At 40.6% G+C, this 20,213-nt stretch overlaps 1 protein-coding gene across 5 annotated transcripts in view; it reads right to left on the minus strand.

Annotated features, from left to right (window-relative positions):
* Positions 1-14,269, minus strand: part of Kdm3a (lysine demethylase 3A) — a 44,589-nt gene extending 30,320 nt beyond the window's left edge. For 4 of the 5 annotated variants that reach the window (XM_078027925.1, XM_078027924.1, XM_078027923.1 and 1 more), the window contains exons 1-6: positions 13,719-13,834; positions 13,251-13,451; positions 5,989-6,144; positions 4,779-4,889; positions 1,070-1,172; positions 252-376 (exon numbers count right to left, since the gene is read on the minus strand). In XM_078027925.1, the coding sequence (XP_077884051.1) occupies positions 252-376; positions 1,070-1,172; positions 4,779-4,889; positions 5,989-6,144; positions 13,251-13,427 (672 nt within the window). In that variant the 5' untranslated portion in view covers positions 13,428-13,451; positions 13,719-13,834. Of the gene's footprint in view, positions 1-251; positions 377-1,069; positions 1,173-4,778; positions 4,890-5,988; positions 6,145-13,250; positions 13,452-13,718; positions 13,835-14,068 lie in introns of those variants that run through there. The other variant, XM_040270648.2, reaches the window with a different exon arrangement.
* Positions 14,270-20,213: the final 5,944 nt, after the last annotated feature.

Below are 20,213 nucleotides of genomic sequence, written 5' to 3' on the forward strand. Positions count from 1 at the left end.
CACTGACAATTAAAAAACATTAAAAAAAACAAACAAAAATTTTTTTAAATGCTTAGGAACACATTGAAAATTGGCTCTATTAAAATAATAGAGTATCTTAGAAATAATTTCTTTTAAAAATGATTGTAATAATTTCTATCTCCTAACTTCATAAAATGAGAAAATATTATTAGGTACTTTAAGATCACAGATTTTCTGTGTGGTTATGTGGCCCTGGAACTCATCTTTCACACAGTTACCATGGTCTTTACCTCCTCACAGTTGACTTGAAGAGTTTTAGATGCTGGGTTTCCGTTCACAACAGTTGCTGAAAACCACTGAGTAGATGGGTCCAAACTATAAATTTTTACTTCTGAACCAACTAAGTTTTTGTCACCTTAAAAAACATAAACGAAAAAAAATGTCAGAGAATCTGCGTTACTTTCTAATAGTACCATTATCCAAGACATTCTTCCCCAAATCTTTAATTTCTATAAACATAAAGATAAAATAATTGCTACACACTTAATACAGACATTTCAGCAAAGCTAAAGAAAATGTAGGCTTTCACTGCTCCATTTTCTTACAGATTTGAATTTGAATAATGTATTTATTTTGACACATTCCATCAGAACAAAAAGTATCAGACAATTCATCAGAAACTCACTGTTCTGTGTAGTTTTAGAGGAATCAAATTTAGGAACCCCAACAGAACTGTGAGTTTAATTCAGAAAAAAATTTTTTTTTTCTTCATGACTGTGAAACTGAGAAACTCAATACCATTAAATGGGAAGGTAAGGATTACTAAGGAATTTTATACAACTAAAATTCCAAATATCAAATTCCATAATTGAGCTTTTAAAATGCCTACATTACATTTATAATTTCACATAATTTCTGAACTTTACAAATTAAACTCCTCAATCATGTTACATAGGAAAACTTCTTATTTTTCAATTTTAAAATTGATTACAATGAAAAAAAATTAAGAAATCTTAATGACAGAATGAGGGAGAAGAGCTAAACCATAGCTTCTTAAAAGCAATCACTGGTTAACTTATGAACTATCAACAAGAGAGCATCCACATACCTTTTAAAAGATGGCTTTCATCTAAATGTTTCACAATCAAAGCCTGAAATTCTTTACTGATGCTCTGATTATCAGTAAGGGAAAGCCGAAGATTGTTTACATCCTGTAAAATCAAAGATTGTTACACTTTAAGGAAACAAAAAAGAATTATTTACAAATCCCAATGACCATTTCAACTGGTCATCCAGACCAGTTCAGGTAATGTCAACTAGCCATTTGATGGCACCAAACCATTTCAACTCCAGTGAACTGCATTGGTCAAGAAGTTGGAAATTATCAAACACAGGCATAAGGCCAACTGAGAGGAAGTCACCCATGCCAAGAGCGTGAGAAATACCAAGTGACTCAATCATGATTTTAAGCATGACATAACTTTGGTTATGGGAAAATAATAAGTGAATAAACAAGCTGGTTGATCCAACTTTAAAACAATCCATATACCAAATACTGGGAAATCCCAGGCCCAATCCAAGAAACAAAGACACACCGAGAGATGCTCATTGTCAATTCACTAAAATCACTGTTTTAACATCTCATTTCATACAAATTCATTTAACCTAACTATATCCCAAATACATTCTTCTTTACAAAAGGTAAGGAAGCTGGTGGTGGGGGATGACAAACAGAAAACCTGAATGCGCAGCCCAGGGCTTCAGAGCGAGCCAGTTCTGAAACACTCCGTTCTTGGCAGCTACCCCACCTGGCACTAGTCCGCCCTCTGGCTCTGTGTGCACACCCAGTTATGACAAATGTATACAGACCATCAATAGGAACAACCAGCCAAACCAAAATTCTAGCAGGGCAAAGAAAAACAGTGCTAAACACAGCAGCCCTTACAACTCAGGGCCTTCCCACTTCTCTGCTACTGTGAGATACATCCACAGCAGCAAAAGCAGTCCACCAATTTCTCCCACTTAGAGAAGAAGGCTGAGCTGGAATAGTGCATTTTCTTAGTCAGATATTGCTACATAAACCAGGGCAGCCACAACAGCTCAAAGCTAATTACCAGAATGGGTCATATATTGGTTGGGTTTTTCCCCCTCATAATTTAGTACTACAATTTAAAAAAAAAAAAAAATCCAATTCTTATTATAAGGTAAGCAATCTATTGATGCAGAGAGCCACATGGGGCTCCCTGGAAAGGCAGAGTGATTCTAGTCTACCTAGGACAGTTTTAGGGCCTATCTAAAGTGCTAGATAGTTCATCTAGAGACCCTGTCTTACTTCTTACCCATAAGTAACTGAGTCAAATCCATCTAACCACACACCTTAAGTTTCAAAACCAACTTCTGCATATGCCAAATGACATTCAGGTGCTCTCTGCATTATTTAGAGCAAGCATCCTATAAATTCATACAGCAGAAGTCTGATGTGATCATCCATATCTACACAATAGTGTCCTGAGTAAAATCCAAGAATGCACACTGAAGTTTCCCTCAATGAATTATATACTAGGATTACATGAAGAACAATTTTCACACTGAGAACCCAAGGTACAACTCACTGAGAATAAACACTAATCTAGATTTTCCCTTTTTATAAATTTTTTTAGTTGAAGATAGATAAATAAATAAAGGTATTGTCTATCTATCTATCTATAATATGGTATCTATAATATGGTAGTGCCTCACATGAGGTAGGCAAGTGCTCTACCACTAAGCTACAACCCCAGCCCTAGATTTTTCCTTTTTAATTTCGAGAAACAAAACTAATACTTCTACCTTAACTGAAAAACTAGGATGTGTGGAAGATGTAAATTCAGGAAACAATGCTGGCAAGTAAAAACTATTCTACCACCCAGTAAGGCAAAAGAGCCAAATACCCATCTGTGTCACTGGTCCTGTAAACAAATCATTCTTCTCAAGACAGGAAAACCACCAAGATGCCTAGTAACATATGAAGGTAGCTTGCATGTGAACTTAATTGGAAGCATCCTCCTTTGTTCTACCTACTTCTACATTATAAAATGAAGCCTACATGATGGGCCTTGTTTTCACTCATTTCCAGGATCTGGAAGTAAAAGCAAAGCTAGTGTGTGGCTTTCCAGTACAGGCCCAGAAACTCAGCCACCGGCCCAGGCTGCTATTAGCAAACACACAGGTTTAATAGTTGTGCATACTACAGAAACAAGTCAGATCTGAAATCACAAAGCAGAGTGTGAAAAGGGGACAGATGTCATTACAAAACCAATAGTATTCTGAAGGCAGTGATCTCCTCCCTTCTAACATTTTCATAACAAATACTAATATAAACTACCAGAAGCCCACATGTTTAAAGGTGAGAGTTTTCCAAACGAATTGAAAAGAATGTATATGTATACAGCCAATCCTCAGTTATGTTCCACCAGATTGCCAAAAGGAGAATTAGTGATTACCAAGCCATGGGTCTTAAGAGAAACATGGGATCTTATGAACCTCTGGTCACATTCTCATCGACTGATCAATATATAACCTTGCTGGATATGTTTCTGTGAAAGACACCTTATGCAATACACATTGCAGATTCATCAGCCTTGAACTCGTGTCCACAAGCACCCCACCTGACGGCTGGGCAAAAGCTCCTCTAACACATGTACTTCAGACCCACCACAGCTTTCTTTTTTCTTTTTTTTTAGTTTTCGGCGGACACAACATCTTTGTTTGTATGTGGTGCTGAGGATCGAACCTGGGCCGCACACATGCCAGGCAAGCACGCTACCGCTTGAGCCATGTCTCCAGCCCCACCACAGCTTTCTTGAGCTTATAAACACCAAACAACATTTCAGCACTACATCTGGGACACTTTACACAGAAAAAAAATTACAAAAGGAAAACAAGAAAAAAAGCAAAAACAAAAACACAAAACAGTGAAACTAAATAAGGTGCAAAAAAGATACTTGTTTACACCGGGAGAGCTGAAATAACGTGACAAAGAAACATCACCTTTACTGGCCTCAGTGGGAACCCACATCAGGCAACTCAAAGTGTTCTGTGCACATGGATGAATGAATGCAAGCCACCACAAGTACTGATTTGGGGGCTACAAATATATTTTAGTAGGTAGGCAAATTCACAAAGATAGAATCCATGAGTAACCAGGATCAGCTGCATTATTGTATGCCTGTGTGTACTCATGCACATACACACAACTACAATAGTCAACTTTCCAACATTATTTCCGTATCACCTAGGTGTTTCCATACATACCATCAATTGTATACCCTGTCCTTTCAAACCAAATGGATGGCACAGACCATAGGCTACAATTGAGGATGCAATCCAACAACCCTTTTTTGAGGGGGATATATCAGGGATTGAACCCAGAGGCACTCGACCACTAAGCCACATCCACAGCCCTATTTTGTATTTTAAAGACAGGGTCTCACCGAGTTGCTTAGCACCTCACTTTTTACTGAGGCTGACTTTGAACTCACGATCCTCCTGCCTCAGCCTCCCAAGCCACATAGCGTGTGCTACCGTGCCTGGCCCAGGCCCAACAACTAACCCTTTTTTTTGTGTGTGGTGCTGGGGACTCAACTCAGGGCCTTGTGCATATACAAGGCAAGCACTCTACCAACTGAGTTGTGTCCCCAGCCACCACAACTAACTCTTGATGGGATGGGTTCATCTCTTTATTAGGCATCTAAATATGGGCAAGCAACACCAATCTTAATTCTCATGTTAAAAGAACTTGAATCTCTGTTTTTAAGAATGATTTAAGGATGATTTACCTGTATAGGCTTTAAAAGATCTTTGGAAAGAAATACGCTTTGCTGATCTCCTAGGAAGCGAACAGAAGTTATGGATCCCAAACCAGCTTTGTCCACCAGAGGTTTGTACACCTGGGGGGAAAAAAAAGTTTGGCATCATAATTGCTATCAGCATTATTCTGAAAATGGAACTGACAATTTTTAGGCACACAGGAAGTAACAAAGTCAGTAAGCTTGTGTTTACTGCAAGGACCTCATAATAATGAGGTACCTACAAAAATCACACAATTTTCATTCAAACCCAGTAACTTAAACCAGATATGCATTTGGGAGTCATTGTAACACACAGGTCCCCAGTTCCTCCGTTTTTCCAAAATTTTTGCAAAAGAAGTATATGTACTTTTTTCTGGGGAGCTAGATTATGAGTTCAAAAAAACTCTTGGCAGGTGGACATAAAAATATAAAGAGGAAACTGTGACCTTCAGCAGCTCTTCTCACTCATGAGCAAAACCCTGGCTTTGCCAGCAGCAGGTGAGGCCCTCCAGGATCTGGCCAACTTTCAAGCACCATTCTGGCCTTTCCAACTACCTGTACCTGACTTCCTCATAAGCTCCAGATGTCCTCTCCAGATACAGTGGTCACTCTCTTCCTCAAACTGCACCACATTTACAACGCAGATACAACCCAGACCTTCTTGAAGTATATTTAGAGCCAAAAACAATCCCGAGCAGGAGGTATCTGGGAGACCCTGAGGCCAGGAATGGAAACCTCTTTTATGGACTGCTGCCACTGAGACCTGCCCAGTGCTGCCTGGTCTTACCAATTTTAGGGACACTGGAAATCTAAATGCACATTCCACATTTTTTAAAAAGGCAGCTAACTCTATTTTCTTAAAACACTTAACTGTTTGGGCCAAACCAAACAGATCTATCTATATGTATGTATGACTACCAGTTTCTGACCTCTGACCTTGACATTCCCCAGATTACTTCCTCCCCCATTTTTCAAGTGAAGAAAATAAGACCCTAAAAGCCCAGGGATAGGCTCAGAGTTGCAGAGCTCCTACAAGGTCTGGCAGAAGATTCTAGGTGCTTTTGTACTCTCTGCCTTGTCACAAACATAGACTATTGTTTCATGTGTGTGACAAGGGCCAAACACAGGCATTTCATTTATATTTTCCTTGTTTTACCCCAAACAGATGAAATGTTCTCTTTTCCTCAGTTTTACTCACTATTGCAGGCCATTGAACAGTTCGTTCAGAAATTTCAGGTGACTTTCGTTCAGCCAAAACCAAATTATGCTCTACCAAAAATGCTTTCCTCTGAAGGCTGTAGACTTCTATCCATCTTCTCTTCCTCCAAGATTCCCCATCAAACTCGACACATACCTGGATGAAAATTGGAAAAGCAGATTCAAGTCACAAATTATCACCATACAAGCTTAATCATGTCATTATTATTCTTGAGTTTCCCACATGCATGTGTTAGTCCCTCCTAGTTCCCTGCCTTTCTTTCACAGCCACAGCAAAATAATCACACATGTACCAAACTTGATCCCCAAACTACCCTGGGATTCAAAAGTTCAGGGCTTTCAGGATCAGTGTCCTTAAAGTAGTCTCTGGGTAGCCCAGAAACCAAAGAACCCCACTTAGAAGGGATTTACATGTTAATTAGATGTGTGAACTTTGGGAATTAGATGAGACAAATCTGAAACCCAGGAACAACTACTTTTCCAAGTGCATTGTAATCAAATTCTATGTTGACACTGCAGTGGGCTTAAGAAGACCCCATCATGACACCAGCTACTTTTAGACTCTTCTGGTAGACTACTTAGCAAAAAGCCCTAATGCATGGCACACCTTCAATATACCTTTCAATAGAGAAAAGGGAGAAATTTACTTCAGTGTTGGGAGTCTAAAACTATTTTACACGATAAAATAAATAAGAAATTAATAAATGACCCCAGAGCTACGTTGTTTTTTTTTTTTTTTTAATTCCTGGTATTGGGGGGCTGGGGCTGTGAATCAGAGGTAGCATACTTGCCTGGCACACTTGCCATACTTGTGAGGCACTGGGTTCTATTCTCAGCACTGCATATAAATAAAGGTCTAGCAACTAAAAAATTTTTTTTAAAAAACTCCTGCTGTTGGGGATAAACCAGAGCACCTCATCCATGATAGACAAGCACCCAATCACTGAAAGACCCAGTCAGTCTAGTTGCTTATATAAAAGTCAAACTACCTTTGAAATATAATTTTCCAAGTAACTGTAATGTTTTCGGCTTCAGATAAGCAAAAATATGTTTTAACCATAAGGCTATAATCCTTATAACTTAAATAAATTTACGAAGACATTTTTGTAAAAATCAGACAAAAGTTGGTCTCTGGCAACGCCCAGAGGTAGGAATTGTTCACAAAACCTTAAAGTTTGATAAAAAGTGATGCACCCAAAACACCCAAATTTATTTCTTTGGTATTGGGATTGAACCCAGAGCACTTTACCACTGAGCCACATCCCCAGCCTCCGCCCTTTTTATTTTGAGACAGGTCCTTACTAAGTTGCTAAAACTGACTTTTGAACTTGAGATCCTTCTGACTCAGCCTCCCAAGCTGCTGGATTATAAGCATGTGCCACTGTGACTGGTCAAAACACTCAAATTTCATTAGCTATTATGAATATGCTGCCCCTTAATTTACTCTAAAACTTTTTTTAACATTTACATATTTTAGCAGACTTGAATAAACTCCGTTAATATTCAGTGAGAAAATCACTATTTTTACTTAAAATTCTTACAAGAGACCTCTTTTTTGGTGTTTCAAGGATTATTAATGAACCCATCTCTATCAAATCTTTTGATTTCACAGATGTCTTTACTAACTACATGGTCAGAACCCAACTTAAGAATCCTTTCCTCAAAGAAGCCTCCCCTTGCAAAAGAGCCTTTCCCCTCCTGAGAGAGGTCCCCCTGGCTAACTGACCTCAGAGCTCTATGCATTTCCCTCCTAGCACTTACCCACCAGTTGGCATTAAATTTATGGCTAGTCAACTGACACATGAATCAAATAGGTCAAAGTTTGTGTCTGTTTTTGCTCACTGTCTTGTCACTGGTATACAGTCCCTATCATTACTCAAAGACTTATTAAGCATAAATAAATGAACTTCTCTCTGAACTGACTCCTACATTCTATTTCTCTTATTTCACCTAAAAAGCTGTAAATTTCAGCTGATACACTGTTAATTCCAATCCTGAACCTTTTCCAATCTACAGGATATCTTTTTTAAAAAAGATAAACTTCCCAGGCAATTTGGCTAGGACGCTGCATAACTTCTTGTATGGAAGGATTTTTTGCAGTAACCACTTTATACTTTCCAAATCAGAATAAATGCAAATGGAGAAGAGCTATGTGGCAAAGCCTTTCTCCCAAGTTATATCTATTCTATCACTTCAACCAACCAACCAATGCTCCTTACCAAGGTGTACTGAGACTGCTCATTTTCCTGGCTTCCTTGCCAGAGGATCCAGGTCTCCTGACATCTCCCACAGAGAGACTTAGTCTTTCAACCCCAACTTAGCTTTCCATGCCAGTTTTCCCATCTTTCAGATATGTGATATAAAAGGAATAAGCACACAAATTTCAGAATCAGAGAGACCTTGGCTTGAATTCCACTATGTTGAAACTTTCCTTGATGTTACTTGCATAAAACAAAACGTGATTAGAAAGGAAACCAACTCAACTGCATCCCAGGTTGAGAATTCTTACTTAGAAGTCTAGATCTCTGAATCTTGTTTTATTAACTTCAAAAAGAAAGCAGTAACCTCTACCTCTCACTGAACTATTAGGTAGATGGGGGAGGGGTCGGTACTGGGGAATGAACTCAAAGAGGGGTGTTCTACCACTGAGCTACATCCCCAACTTTTTTTATTATTTGAGACAGGGTTTTGCCAAGTTGCCCAGGTTAGCCTTGAATTTGCATTGTTCTACCTAGGCCTCCCAAATCACTGAGAATACAGGCATGAAACACCATATCACCATACAACACACATTACAACAAGGTATGTAAAGTGCCTGGTTAGGCAGCCAGGTAGTTTTAAGACCTACATGTTAATCTAAATCATATCACCATATCACTGAAGTTATGAGTGAAGGAGAGAGTCTTCAACATAACCAGATCTACTCAACACTGAAAAAAAAAAATGAAGGAAGGATTAAGACTTTAAGTGGTTTCCCCAAATATAAGCAACAATGTTTATCAGACCACTATTTAAAACTTAAGATAACAATCTAAAATTCAAATATCTCAATTTTTAAGTACTTTTAAGTTCAGCTCCTGCACAAGGCCCTGGGTTCCATTCCCTGTGCAGCAAAACAAAACAAAAACCCATGTATGTCTTTCATTTTTTCCTCAAAGCCTGAGGTTTAATACTGAAGGACACCTCCCCTAAAGTCTCTTTTGCAGATACTCTGGGGCAGACGAAAGACGTTCATATTCAGAAAGAACTAAGGGTGACTCATCCAGTTTATGCAGGCTGACAAATGAAATGAGCTTCTGCTGTGTACTTTTCCCCATGCTCCCTAGACCCACAAAGAAGTTACTTGTGCTGTCTGACACTAAAGGCCAAACAAAGGTCAGTTATGACTGCCTACCTGAACTTCCAATTTTACTATTCTTGTAATAGGGCCTTTTGTAAATGTGAAACTGATTAGGCTATCAAATATTTTGACCAAATGTTAGACATTTCAAATCAATTACTTCAAAGCCAATTTTTCCCAAAAGAAAATCTTACATGATACGTAAATTAATGTTATAGCTAATCTCAGCAAAAACTCATCTCTCCTGAGCATATAATTATGAAAACCACGGGAACTGCCAAGGAGAATGTTACCAAATGTGAAGGTAGAAATACACAGAACAGCATGGTTTGTAGTTAAATGTTTGACTATATATTGACTCTACCTAGTTCTACAATGTAGAATACAAGTTTCACTATTCCAAAAAATAAGGAATTGATTCATTACGCTTCCATTACATCTTCTTACATGAAAATAAAATGCTTACCTAAAACCCGAGTCTAGTATTCAATTATAAGTGGTAAACAGTCTCTATTACACTGCACCAGGAGTTTCTCATCTTACATAGCCTGGCTGGCAGCAGAATCCACCAATATTCAAGTTCCAACTGATTACAAGGATGAAAGGCATTGGTCAGGCCACTCATTTGCTGACAACAGTAGGAAAAGATACATAAAGATGAAAAACGGGTGGGATTGTGGCTCAGCAGTACAGCGCTTGTCTAGCATGTGTGAGGAACTGGGTACGATCCTCAGCACCATAAATAGATAGACAGTTAGATAGATAGACAGAAAAAAGTAGGGTTAAAGAAAGATAAAGACTTAGATAGGCAAGCTGGGGAAGGAGGACATTCCGTGCATACCTAATACAAAAGAAAACAGTTCACACTCAAGCAGAGGGATGAAAGATGAAGTCAGTCCTGGGAACCACATTTAACTAAGATCTCTGTTATTCTAGAGGTAGAAAAGGCTACTGCCCCAGCAGTTATTTCTGAACTGTTATTTGTAAACTGTTTCCTAATAGTAATTATTTTGATTCCTTCACTTATTCATGCAGATATTTAAGTACAAGTACATACTACATAGTGTTCAAGGTATGAAGGATTCAAAGGCTAACAAAATAAAGTGCTCAAAGCAATTTTTTCTTTTTCTTTTTTTTTTTTTTTTTTAAAGGTACTGGGGATTAAACTCAAGGGCACTTGACCTCTGAGCCACATCCCCAGGTCTATTCTGTATTTTATTTAGAGACAGGGTCTCACTGAGTTGCTTAGCACCTCGCCTTCCTTGAGGCTGGCTTTGAACTCGAAATCCTCCTGCCTCAGCCTCCCAAGCCTGCTGGGATTATCAAAGCCTAATTTTTCAAGTCTGTAGACAAACTTGGGCAAGTTATGTAATTTCTTTAAACTTCAATCTAACCCCCCCCCAACACACACACACAAAATCTTACCAAACAGGCTACTGGTAAGGATTATTACTTGCCACATAATAATCAATCATTATTGCCTGTTACTATGTCTTCCACTTCTTTGCAATCAACTACTAGACATATTGCTTTTGTCACCTAAGTGACTTTGTTACAAAGTCTTTCTGGCAGTGAAACAAAATTAATAAGCCTTGGCCTTTAATATCATTCACAATTAAGCCTGCCAGTCTAGACTGACTTGTATGTGTGCTAAAACTTAGAAAAATCATCAGAGTACCTACCTAAGTTTACTTATTCAGTCACCTCAGCGCCCAACCTCACCACTCAAAAAAGCTCAATGTCCCTAAACCCAGATGTAAGTATGGTCTTAGTTACTTGGTTCTACCTGCACTATTTGGTTCCAGTGTTTCAAAATCCATTTTTATTAACTACAACATGGTTCTTATACTTAAGCCAATTATTTCAATGGCTACTGAGGAATGCAGTAGTAATGATTAGAATAAAGAAATAATATAGATTTGCATCTTAAAAAAGGGCTGAGTTGTGAAGTCTGCAGATAGGGCATAAGTCCAAATTAACCAAAACTGCTCTTGAATTGAAATCCCCAGTAGTCTCCAGTCAAGCACCTTAGTACAGTGGAGAAGAAACACTGCCCAACCTGGATTCAAATCCTCACTCCCTTACTTACAGTAGCTAATTACACAAGTCTAGATAAGAGTCCTTTTCCTCAAACTGCTTCCTTCCTCATCCAGAAAATGAAGGTTCCTGAAAGTTGGGTGTGGCAGGGATACAGAGATAAAAATAAATACATACTAAGAACCTCCTAGATTGTCTGCCTACAACAGATCCTCAATCACTGCCATGGAAGGGAAGGCAAGGGAACACACAGTTTAAAAACTGTTTCTATTCAAGTCAGTTAAAACACAAGTTCTACAGAAAAACTTACCTAGATGAAATAAAACACAACCATCTTGATGAAATCTCATACACAAAGCTCTACATTTTCTGTAAAAAGGTTACTAGCCTAAAATAAATAGGCTGGCTATCCCTGTACAATACACTATCTCTATAAACATGAAAACCTCTTTGGTACAAGAATGAGTGGAACAGAGGAGAGAAACCAAACCCCACAGTGTGTGGTTGGAGCATTTTTTGTGGCACAGCTCTTAATGCCTGATGGTGAAGAGGGCAGCCCTGGAGTAGAACTTCCTGGGTCAAAACACATATTATGCCAGTTGGCTATGCAAGTTGCCAGTCATGTGACCCTGAGTAAGACAATCTTTGTAAGACCTGGTAAGGTGGGGGCATCATTGCTGGTAAGAGGTCAGCATGATGCTTGGCATGTGTTTAAGTGCTCAATGCTCACTTCTCTGCCTCAACATGAAGACCAGGCACCTGGTAGAAGTTTTAAAAACATGTAAGTACAAATATCCTCCTACCTCCACTCTTTGTGGACTCCTACTGGTTTGGGAATGGACAGACTATCAACTGTATAAACTGTACAAAACTGAACAGTGTTTCAGAAATCAACATATATTCAATTGCTAATGTTAGAACTTGCTTCCTTTATTTCCTGAGCAGAGTTTCAAGAAAAAGCAGTGGTGACCAAGTGAAGATCCTGAAACACACACATCACTCAGAGTGGAAATCTCTTCCATTCTGACAAGCTTCCTCCAACTTATCACCACTTTGCAGTCTTTGTTAGGGATCTTTTTTCAGCTATTTTTGCACAAAGGAGTCTTTGTTGGTACAATGGCTTCCTCACTGGTTGTTCCCAGACAATCTTTTCACAGCAATACTTCTATTAGAGTACAATTAGAATTCATCCCTCTTTCCAAAGATCTAACTGAAAAAGGTTCTCAATGTCATTCTGGTTTAAGAAATCACTGACTGCACTTGCTCCCATTTCTCTCCCTGCCCCCAAAACACCCAAGTGCAATATAGATTTCGAAGCCATTCCTCCACTGCACCATATATGGGCCAGCTCCACCCCCAGCGCTCCATATACGGTCATATCCCACACCCACCCACAGACTCCTCACGGATAACCAGGAACCCATTCCTGCTGACCCACCATATACGGACAAACACCCACCCTAACACGCCGAGCAGAACTAAACTCCTCCCTCTACACTCACACTTCATTTTTAACCAGTGCTTAAGTTAAAAACAAAAAAAAGTTAACAAATCCAAAGGAACACCCCCCACCCAAAGTCTGAAAGCACCTCCAGGCACCAGCCCCATTCCTACCGCTTCCAGACGTCACCGCTCGCCCAACCTGACACTAGCACCGCTCCTCCCCGCCGAGGAGTCGTCGCCCTAGCGGGGCCGGCGCCGGCCGTGCAGTACGCAGCCCCCGCAGACCGCGGCCGGCGACTCCGGGCGACCGGGCACCGCAGACTCGCGAGGTCCCCTCCGCAGCACCGGCAGGTCCGAAGCCAACTTTCGGGCCGCCCCGCAGGGGGGCTGCGCGTTCCCACGGCAACGCGGGGGCGGCTCACCTTCAGGTCCTTCCTGGAAACGTCGGGGTGGGACACGGCGCGGACCGTGCCCGCCAGCCAGGGCCACTCGGCCACGCGCTGCACGTCCCAGCCGTCGTCGACGCCGTCGGCCGCGCACAGGCTGAGGAACCGCTTCCCCACCAGCACCGGCCAGCTCTCCCCGAGCGTGAGCACCATGTCTCCGCCGGCGGCAGCGCCCTCCTGCAGACACGGAAGCGAGCGTGTGGGGCGCGGGCCCGCCCGCCAAGTTTCGCTTTCCCGAGCCCCGGCCCGCTCGCCGCGGGGGCGGCCGGGGGACTCTGCGAGCCCGCCCCCGGCCCCGGCAAGGAGAGGGCCCGGCGCAGAGGCCCGTCCCGAGGCCACCCGCCCGGCCCGCCCGCACCCCACGCCCGGCCTGCGCGACGCGCGGCCCACGGGCTCGCCCCCGAACCCCCGCCTCTCTCGCAGCCGAGGCCGCGGCGCGCTCACCCGCCTCCCGCCTCCCTGAGTCACCGGCGGCGGCTGCCGTCCCCAGCCGCCCAGCCGACTCCAGCTCCTACTTGGTTCAAGAGCTCTCACAAGACACGCACGGCCCCCGGGCCCGCCCCCCGGAGCCGCTGCCGCCGCTCATTGGCTGCACTGCGGGCGGCGGGCGGGGCTCGCGGGGAAGCGGCCTGTCGCCACTGGCCGGGGCGGCGGAGGCGGGGCAGAGGAAAACAACAATCCCTCGGCGGCTCCTCCCCGTCCCCTGCCCCTCCCGGAGCCCGGGCGACCCCCACTCGGGACGGACGCGCGCCAGAAAAATCCCTCCGCCGCGCCCCATTCTTTCCGTTTGTTACCTCACGTTACGCAAAAGAGTCCCGCGAGATCCGTTATCAACTTCGGGGGCCCCAGAAGAAACTGCCCTGGCGCACAGATGAGACTGAATGGGGAGACCCGGGTCTCCAAGTGCCTATTGGATTGTTCTACAAGTGCGTAGGTTGTCGACCAAAGATGGGCCTTCACTTGGCGGAAGAATCTCACAGGAAAGGGCGAGGGCGGCCGACCGGCGGGGGGGCGGGGGTAGGGACGTGCGGTTTCAGGCGTACTCAGCCGGGGGCGGAGCTGCCGAGCCGCTTTGTGCGCAGGCGCCTCGCAGCGGGCGCTGGCGCTGGGGCTGCTGGGTGAAATGGCCGCGGGAGGCGCAGGCGCACGTGGTGTGGATCGTGAACGTCTAAGTCCGCCATTTTGAAGGAGAGATGAAGAAAGGCATGGAGCCATCGGGGTAGGACGTTCCTTGTCTGTGTGGAGCGTGAGAGGCCGCCCAGTGCACCGTGGAATGAGGTTTTCTAACGTAAAGGCAGGGCTGGGAAGTTGTTGAGAGACCAGGAAGTTGAAAGAGTAGATGAAGGCCATGATGATGCAAGAAGAAATGCAGGAGAGAAGGTGGTTTGAAGGACAAAGGAGATGAAAGGTGCCTGTGTTGAAAGGACCACCGATGTTTGGGCGAAATGAAGAAGAAATGGAATGGAAGAACTGAAGACTTCTTTATAAAGGCTGGGGCTAGATGAGTAGTCACACTTAATTCTTAAAATAATGACTGAAGAATCCATGTTCCCAATTTTACAAGTGTGAAAATGGGAAATCAGGAGGAAAAAAATCAGAACTATTTTAAGGAACTGTAAGATGCAAATTAACTCCACAAGTTCGTCTTGGATACATGTGTTCTAAATATGTGACTTTTAAGTTTTTGAAGTTAATGATAAAACTGAAGAATTAAATGAGATTTAAAGTTTGCAGACCATTTAAGGAGAGGATGTAGCAAAGAAAACCTGTCCAATCAACAAGGCCAAAATGGAAACAAGAAAAGCAAAAGAAACCAGAATATGCTAACATAAAATAAAATTAGAACCTTAAATCTAAACTGTGTGTACAATAAGTATAAATGGGTTAATTTTAATATAAAAAGATATTTTTTCATTAAGAACAAAATCCAGCTATAAATTGACAAGAAAATTCTTAAAACATAAGAAGTTTGAAAATATTAGGCTAAGGGGCGGGGATTGTGGCTCAGTGGTAGAGGGCTCACCTAGCATGCAGGAGGCACTGGGTTTGATCCTCAGCACCATATAAATGTAAAATAAAGATACTGAAAAAAAAATATATATATATATATATACACTAGGCTAACATTTTTATGTGTGATATGTGTGTGTATGTGTATACACATACACATATATTTAGTTGTAAATGGACACAATACCTTTATTTGATTAATTTATATTTATGTGGTGCTGGGAATCAAATTCAGTGCTTCCATGTGCTAGACAGGTGCTCTATCGCTGAAGCACAACCCCAGCTAGGCTAATGTTTTTTAACCCAAAACGTGATCAGACAAAAGCAATGTAATACTATTAATATATAGTCACAAGTCACAATGAGGGGATAGTTCTGAGAAATACATAATTCATTTCATCATTATGCTAACATCATAGAGTATACATACAAAAGCTAAGATGACTACAATATCACAAGTGATAAGGTCAAAAATGACCTACCATTGTCTGTAATGCTATTATACAGCAAAGGCATAAAGAGAAAGGATGTTGTCTTAATAAAGGATGGAGTCCATGAAGATAACATGCACTCCAGAAATTATAATGAATGAAAACATGGACTAGCCTGAACTAACAGCATGAAAAAATTTTGTACCAGGAGAAGATTTTAACCGTTTGTAATGACATCTTGGATGCAATTCCTTTATTTTACTAATTTATTTTTAATGTGGTGCTGAGGATAGAACCCAGTGCCTCACACATGCTAAGAAGTGCGCTATGACTGAGCTATAACCTCAGCCCTTATAGGCATCTTAGATACATTAAAAAGAAGTGATGGTATGGAATACCTAGATTATATTATTAACTCTATTTGAAAAACAATTGCTAAGGAATGAGTTCTACCAAACCTCAAGGAACATATTTCCTACATTTTATTCATGGTTCCAGAGCTTATAAAAGATGGAAAACCATTCAATGCTTTCAATAGAACTTGCAAGAAACCATTACCAAATCTGAAGTAGAAGACAAGAAAGAAAAACTATGGCTCAACTACACTTGAGATCATGGATGAAAATTTCTTATATAAAATATGAATAAACAATCCCTAGCATACTTTTACATAGTCACGATGATTGCTTGGGAGTATTAGATGAATACAAAATTACTTGAAGATTTTTTAAAATTAGCTATAATTCACTGCAGTGACTAAAAGAAAAAAAGGAAAAATGGTATGCTCCTTTAGTAGATGCTAAATAGGACATGTACTCACATTGAACACCTGTAAATGACCTGAAAAGCACTTCAAAATAGCTAGAAAACTAGAAATGTAAAAAGCACACACTTACATTGAATACTCAATCATGATCTTAAAACAATTTTTTAACTTCATAGAATCCTAGGAATATAAGATTTATCATAAACATGCATAAACACACACATACACATGATCTAGAAGACATCTACAAACTTGCTCATCTCACCATTGTTTGTGGTTGTGAAAAAAATGGAAATAATCTAAATGTACTTCAGTTGGGAATGCTAGAGCTTGGCTCCATACTTATTGTTTTTTCTGGTGAGGAAACTTAAAATCTACTTTTAGCAATTTAAAAAATTTTTTTAGTTGTAGTTGGACACAATACCTTTATTTTACTTATTTATTTTTATGTGATGCTAAGGATCGAACCCAGCACTTTGCACATGCTAGGTGAGTGCTCTACCGCTGAGCCACAACCCCAGCTCCTTTTATTTATTTATTTATTTTTGATAGTTGGACACAATACTTTTTTTATTTATTTATTTATACTCTTAGCAATTTTCAAACATAATTTATTGTTATTAATTGCAGTCACCATAATTTACAGTAAATCTCTTGAACTTGCTCCATCCACGTGAAGTTTTTGTATCCTTTGACCTACAGCTGACCAATCTCTCCCCATCCTGTTATTCTCATTTGTTTAAGGTTAATGTGTTCATATACTTTTTGAAATTTAATTTTTAACTTTTATTAGTGGCCTCTACTACATTAGCAGGTTAAGAGAGAAAATACATATAATTATCTCAGTAAATGCACAAAACCCATTTGATAAAGCTTCACTTCCATTTTTTATAAAAACGAATAGAAGAAACTTCCATAGCTTGGTAAAGAACCTGCTGGGAGTAGACTGAAACAACATACTTGACTTTTAAATTTTAGGAGGATTCCCACTAAAGTCAGGAGCACCACAAGGATGCTATGTGTGTTATCACTTCCAGTCAAGTTGCAAAAGAGGTTAATCACTAATAAGACAATAAAATAATATAAACATTAGGATGGAAGAAAAAGCTACATGATTTGTAAACAATTGTTAGAATTTTAATACAAAAATCAAGAAGATGTAAAATAAAAGATCAACAAGTCAAAAGAATTTTTATTCTTTAACAATTAGCATATGTTAGAAAAAAAGAAAAGATTAATGATTCAAGCTACAGAATACCTAAAAATAAACATCACATGAAGTGAACAAAATTGTCAGACTTTACTAACATATAAAAGACTTAAAAATGTTATCTTCTTATATGACTTGATAAAGATGTCACTCCAAATTTAACAAGGAAGGAGTAAAAAAGACGAAGACAGAGTTAAGAGTATACAAAAACACACCCATATATGTGTGAAAACTTAAATTAAAATTTAATACTATGATTAACATAGCATTTCAAGTGAGTGCTAATAATAAACTATTTAGTACATGCTTTGGGGTGTTTTGATTACAATGAACCCAGCCTAATTTCATCACAAGATTTGGAGCGTTCTCATCAAAAAGTCATAAGTTAATTTCTGTTTTACTATAAATTACTGCGATTTCTAAACTTGTTTGGAATTCCTGCCTGTGCCTTGAACTCACTCATGCCTAGCTTTCCCTGACCAGATAACAACCCTCTCTAAAACCTTAGTGGTACCTCATAAATCCTGACTCCCCCTGACCAGATAATAACCAGCTCTGAAACCTCAGTGGCACCTCAAATTCTTATCTGAATTTACTCCCTCCCTTGAAATGTTAAGCCATGTAGATCATTAACATGCCATCTGCTTATGTATTATGTTTGTCAAAATCCTGTTATTTGTAAGTATTTAAGACACCCCACTTTGCAAGTTTTTGTGTATAAAACCTTGTTCCTGAAAAGCTGGGAGGCTGGTCTCTAGCCCACATTAGGGGAAACAGCCGCTGATCAGCTCTCTGTGTACACAAATACAAGCTTACTTTAATTTGATTTAAAATTGGAGTCAGTGGTCTTCTCTTTGTATCGGGGTTCAACAGTTATTCATTAGGAAGAAATAAAGCCAGATTCCTCTATCAGCTTTCACTAAAATAAATTCCATGTACAGCAAAGAACTAAATACTTTAAAATCTCCCACCTCTTTCTCTTTCCCTCCCTCTCCCTGAATCTTTCAATCCTCAGGCCACTGGGCAGGCAGAACAAGTTAGATTTCCACGTGGAGAGGCTGGCCAGCATGGAATATTGGAGCCACTGGGTGGTGAGGGCAGCCACAAAGGGGCGGCCAGTGTGGTGTGTCCGTGCATCAACAGGGTTAAGAGGCTGTTGATGCAGGGGAAGGACAGCATCAGGCAAACAGGGAGCATTTCCATGGGGAAGGGTGTCCTGGTGTGGAATGTCACCAAGGAGCTAAGGAGGGCATTCAGGCGGGGACCAGCAATAGGCCTTGAAAGGAATCAGGAATATCTTAGAAGCAAGATGAGAACCAGGAGAAAAATATCCTGCAAACAAACCAGAAAGAATTTCAACCTGGAGGATGCTCATCAAGGCCAGAGGAGGCGACACTGTCAAGATGGGGATATTGATACTATCGGAAATTGTATCTTAGGCTGTAGTTATGGTCAGAAATCCCTTCTATTGGTTAGTAAAAGTCACCATCCAAGTCCAGCCACGCATCGCCAACAAGGTCCCCCTGCTCACCAGCCAGAGGACTCTGTCTCCCAGGGACGGCAGAGCCTCCACACACACATAGGAAAGGGGCAGCGGGAAACATTGAATCTCCTGGACCAGGATTCTTCAACTGCAAAACAAATAGACAATGTTTTTGCCTAAGTTTGCTTTTCTTTTTTTTAAATATTTTTTAGTTGTAGTTGGACACAACACCTTTATTTCACTTATTTATTTTTATGTGGTGCTGAGGATCAAACCCAGGGTCTTGCATGTGGGAGGCGAGTGCTCTACCTCTGAGCCACAACCCCAGCCCTAAATCTGCTTTTCTTAGGACGAGACTGAAGGGTATCCCCTGAGAAAATGAAAGGGCTTTAGGCTGTTTCTGGTGACACGGAAGTGTTCCTTCCCCTGGCAGTAAGGCCAGTGCAGAGCTCTCTGCCCCCAGCTGTTACAAAAGCCTTTGAGAAATCATTTACATCCACAGATAGTATAGATTTTAAGTAGACAGTTTTATCAGCTTTATGAATACATATATTCAAATAACCCACATGCCAATTAAGATACAAAAGGGAGTTGCCAAACCAGCAAGGCCAAATATGACCCTCTGCCTAGTTTCCCACAGTCTGGGAAGCATAGTTTTGCATTTTTTAAATGTTTTTTAAAGCAAGAAGAATAATTTTGGTGACCTGTGCTAATGATATAAAATTCTAATTTCAGTGTCTACAAATAAAATTTTATTAGAACACAGCCATTTATGTTTGATCTATGACTGATTTCATGCCACAGAGGTAATTGTAAGTAGTTCAGAGACTATATGATCCTTGAAATCTAAAATATTTGGTCTTTGGCCCCTTTCAGAAAAAAATTGCCAAATCCAGATTCAGAACATTTCCATCCTCCTGAATATTCTGCTTTATTCTAATCAAGACCTGCCAGAGTAAGCTTTGTTTTGATTTCTATCACCATTAATCAGCTTTGCCTGTTCTGGAATTTATTGTTTTGTTTTGTTTGCTTGCTTTTG

The sequence above is a fragment of the Ictidomys tridecemlineatus genome, chromosome 12 (assembly GCF_052094955.1).
Source record: "Ictidomys tridecemlineatus isolate mIctTri1 chromosome 12, mIctTri1.hap1, whole genome shotgun sequence".
Taxonomy (NCBI): domain Eukaryota; kingdom Metazoa; phylum Chordata; class Mammalia; order Rodentia; family Sciuridae; genus Ictidomys; species Ictidomys tridecemlineatus.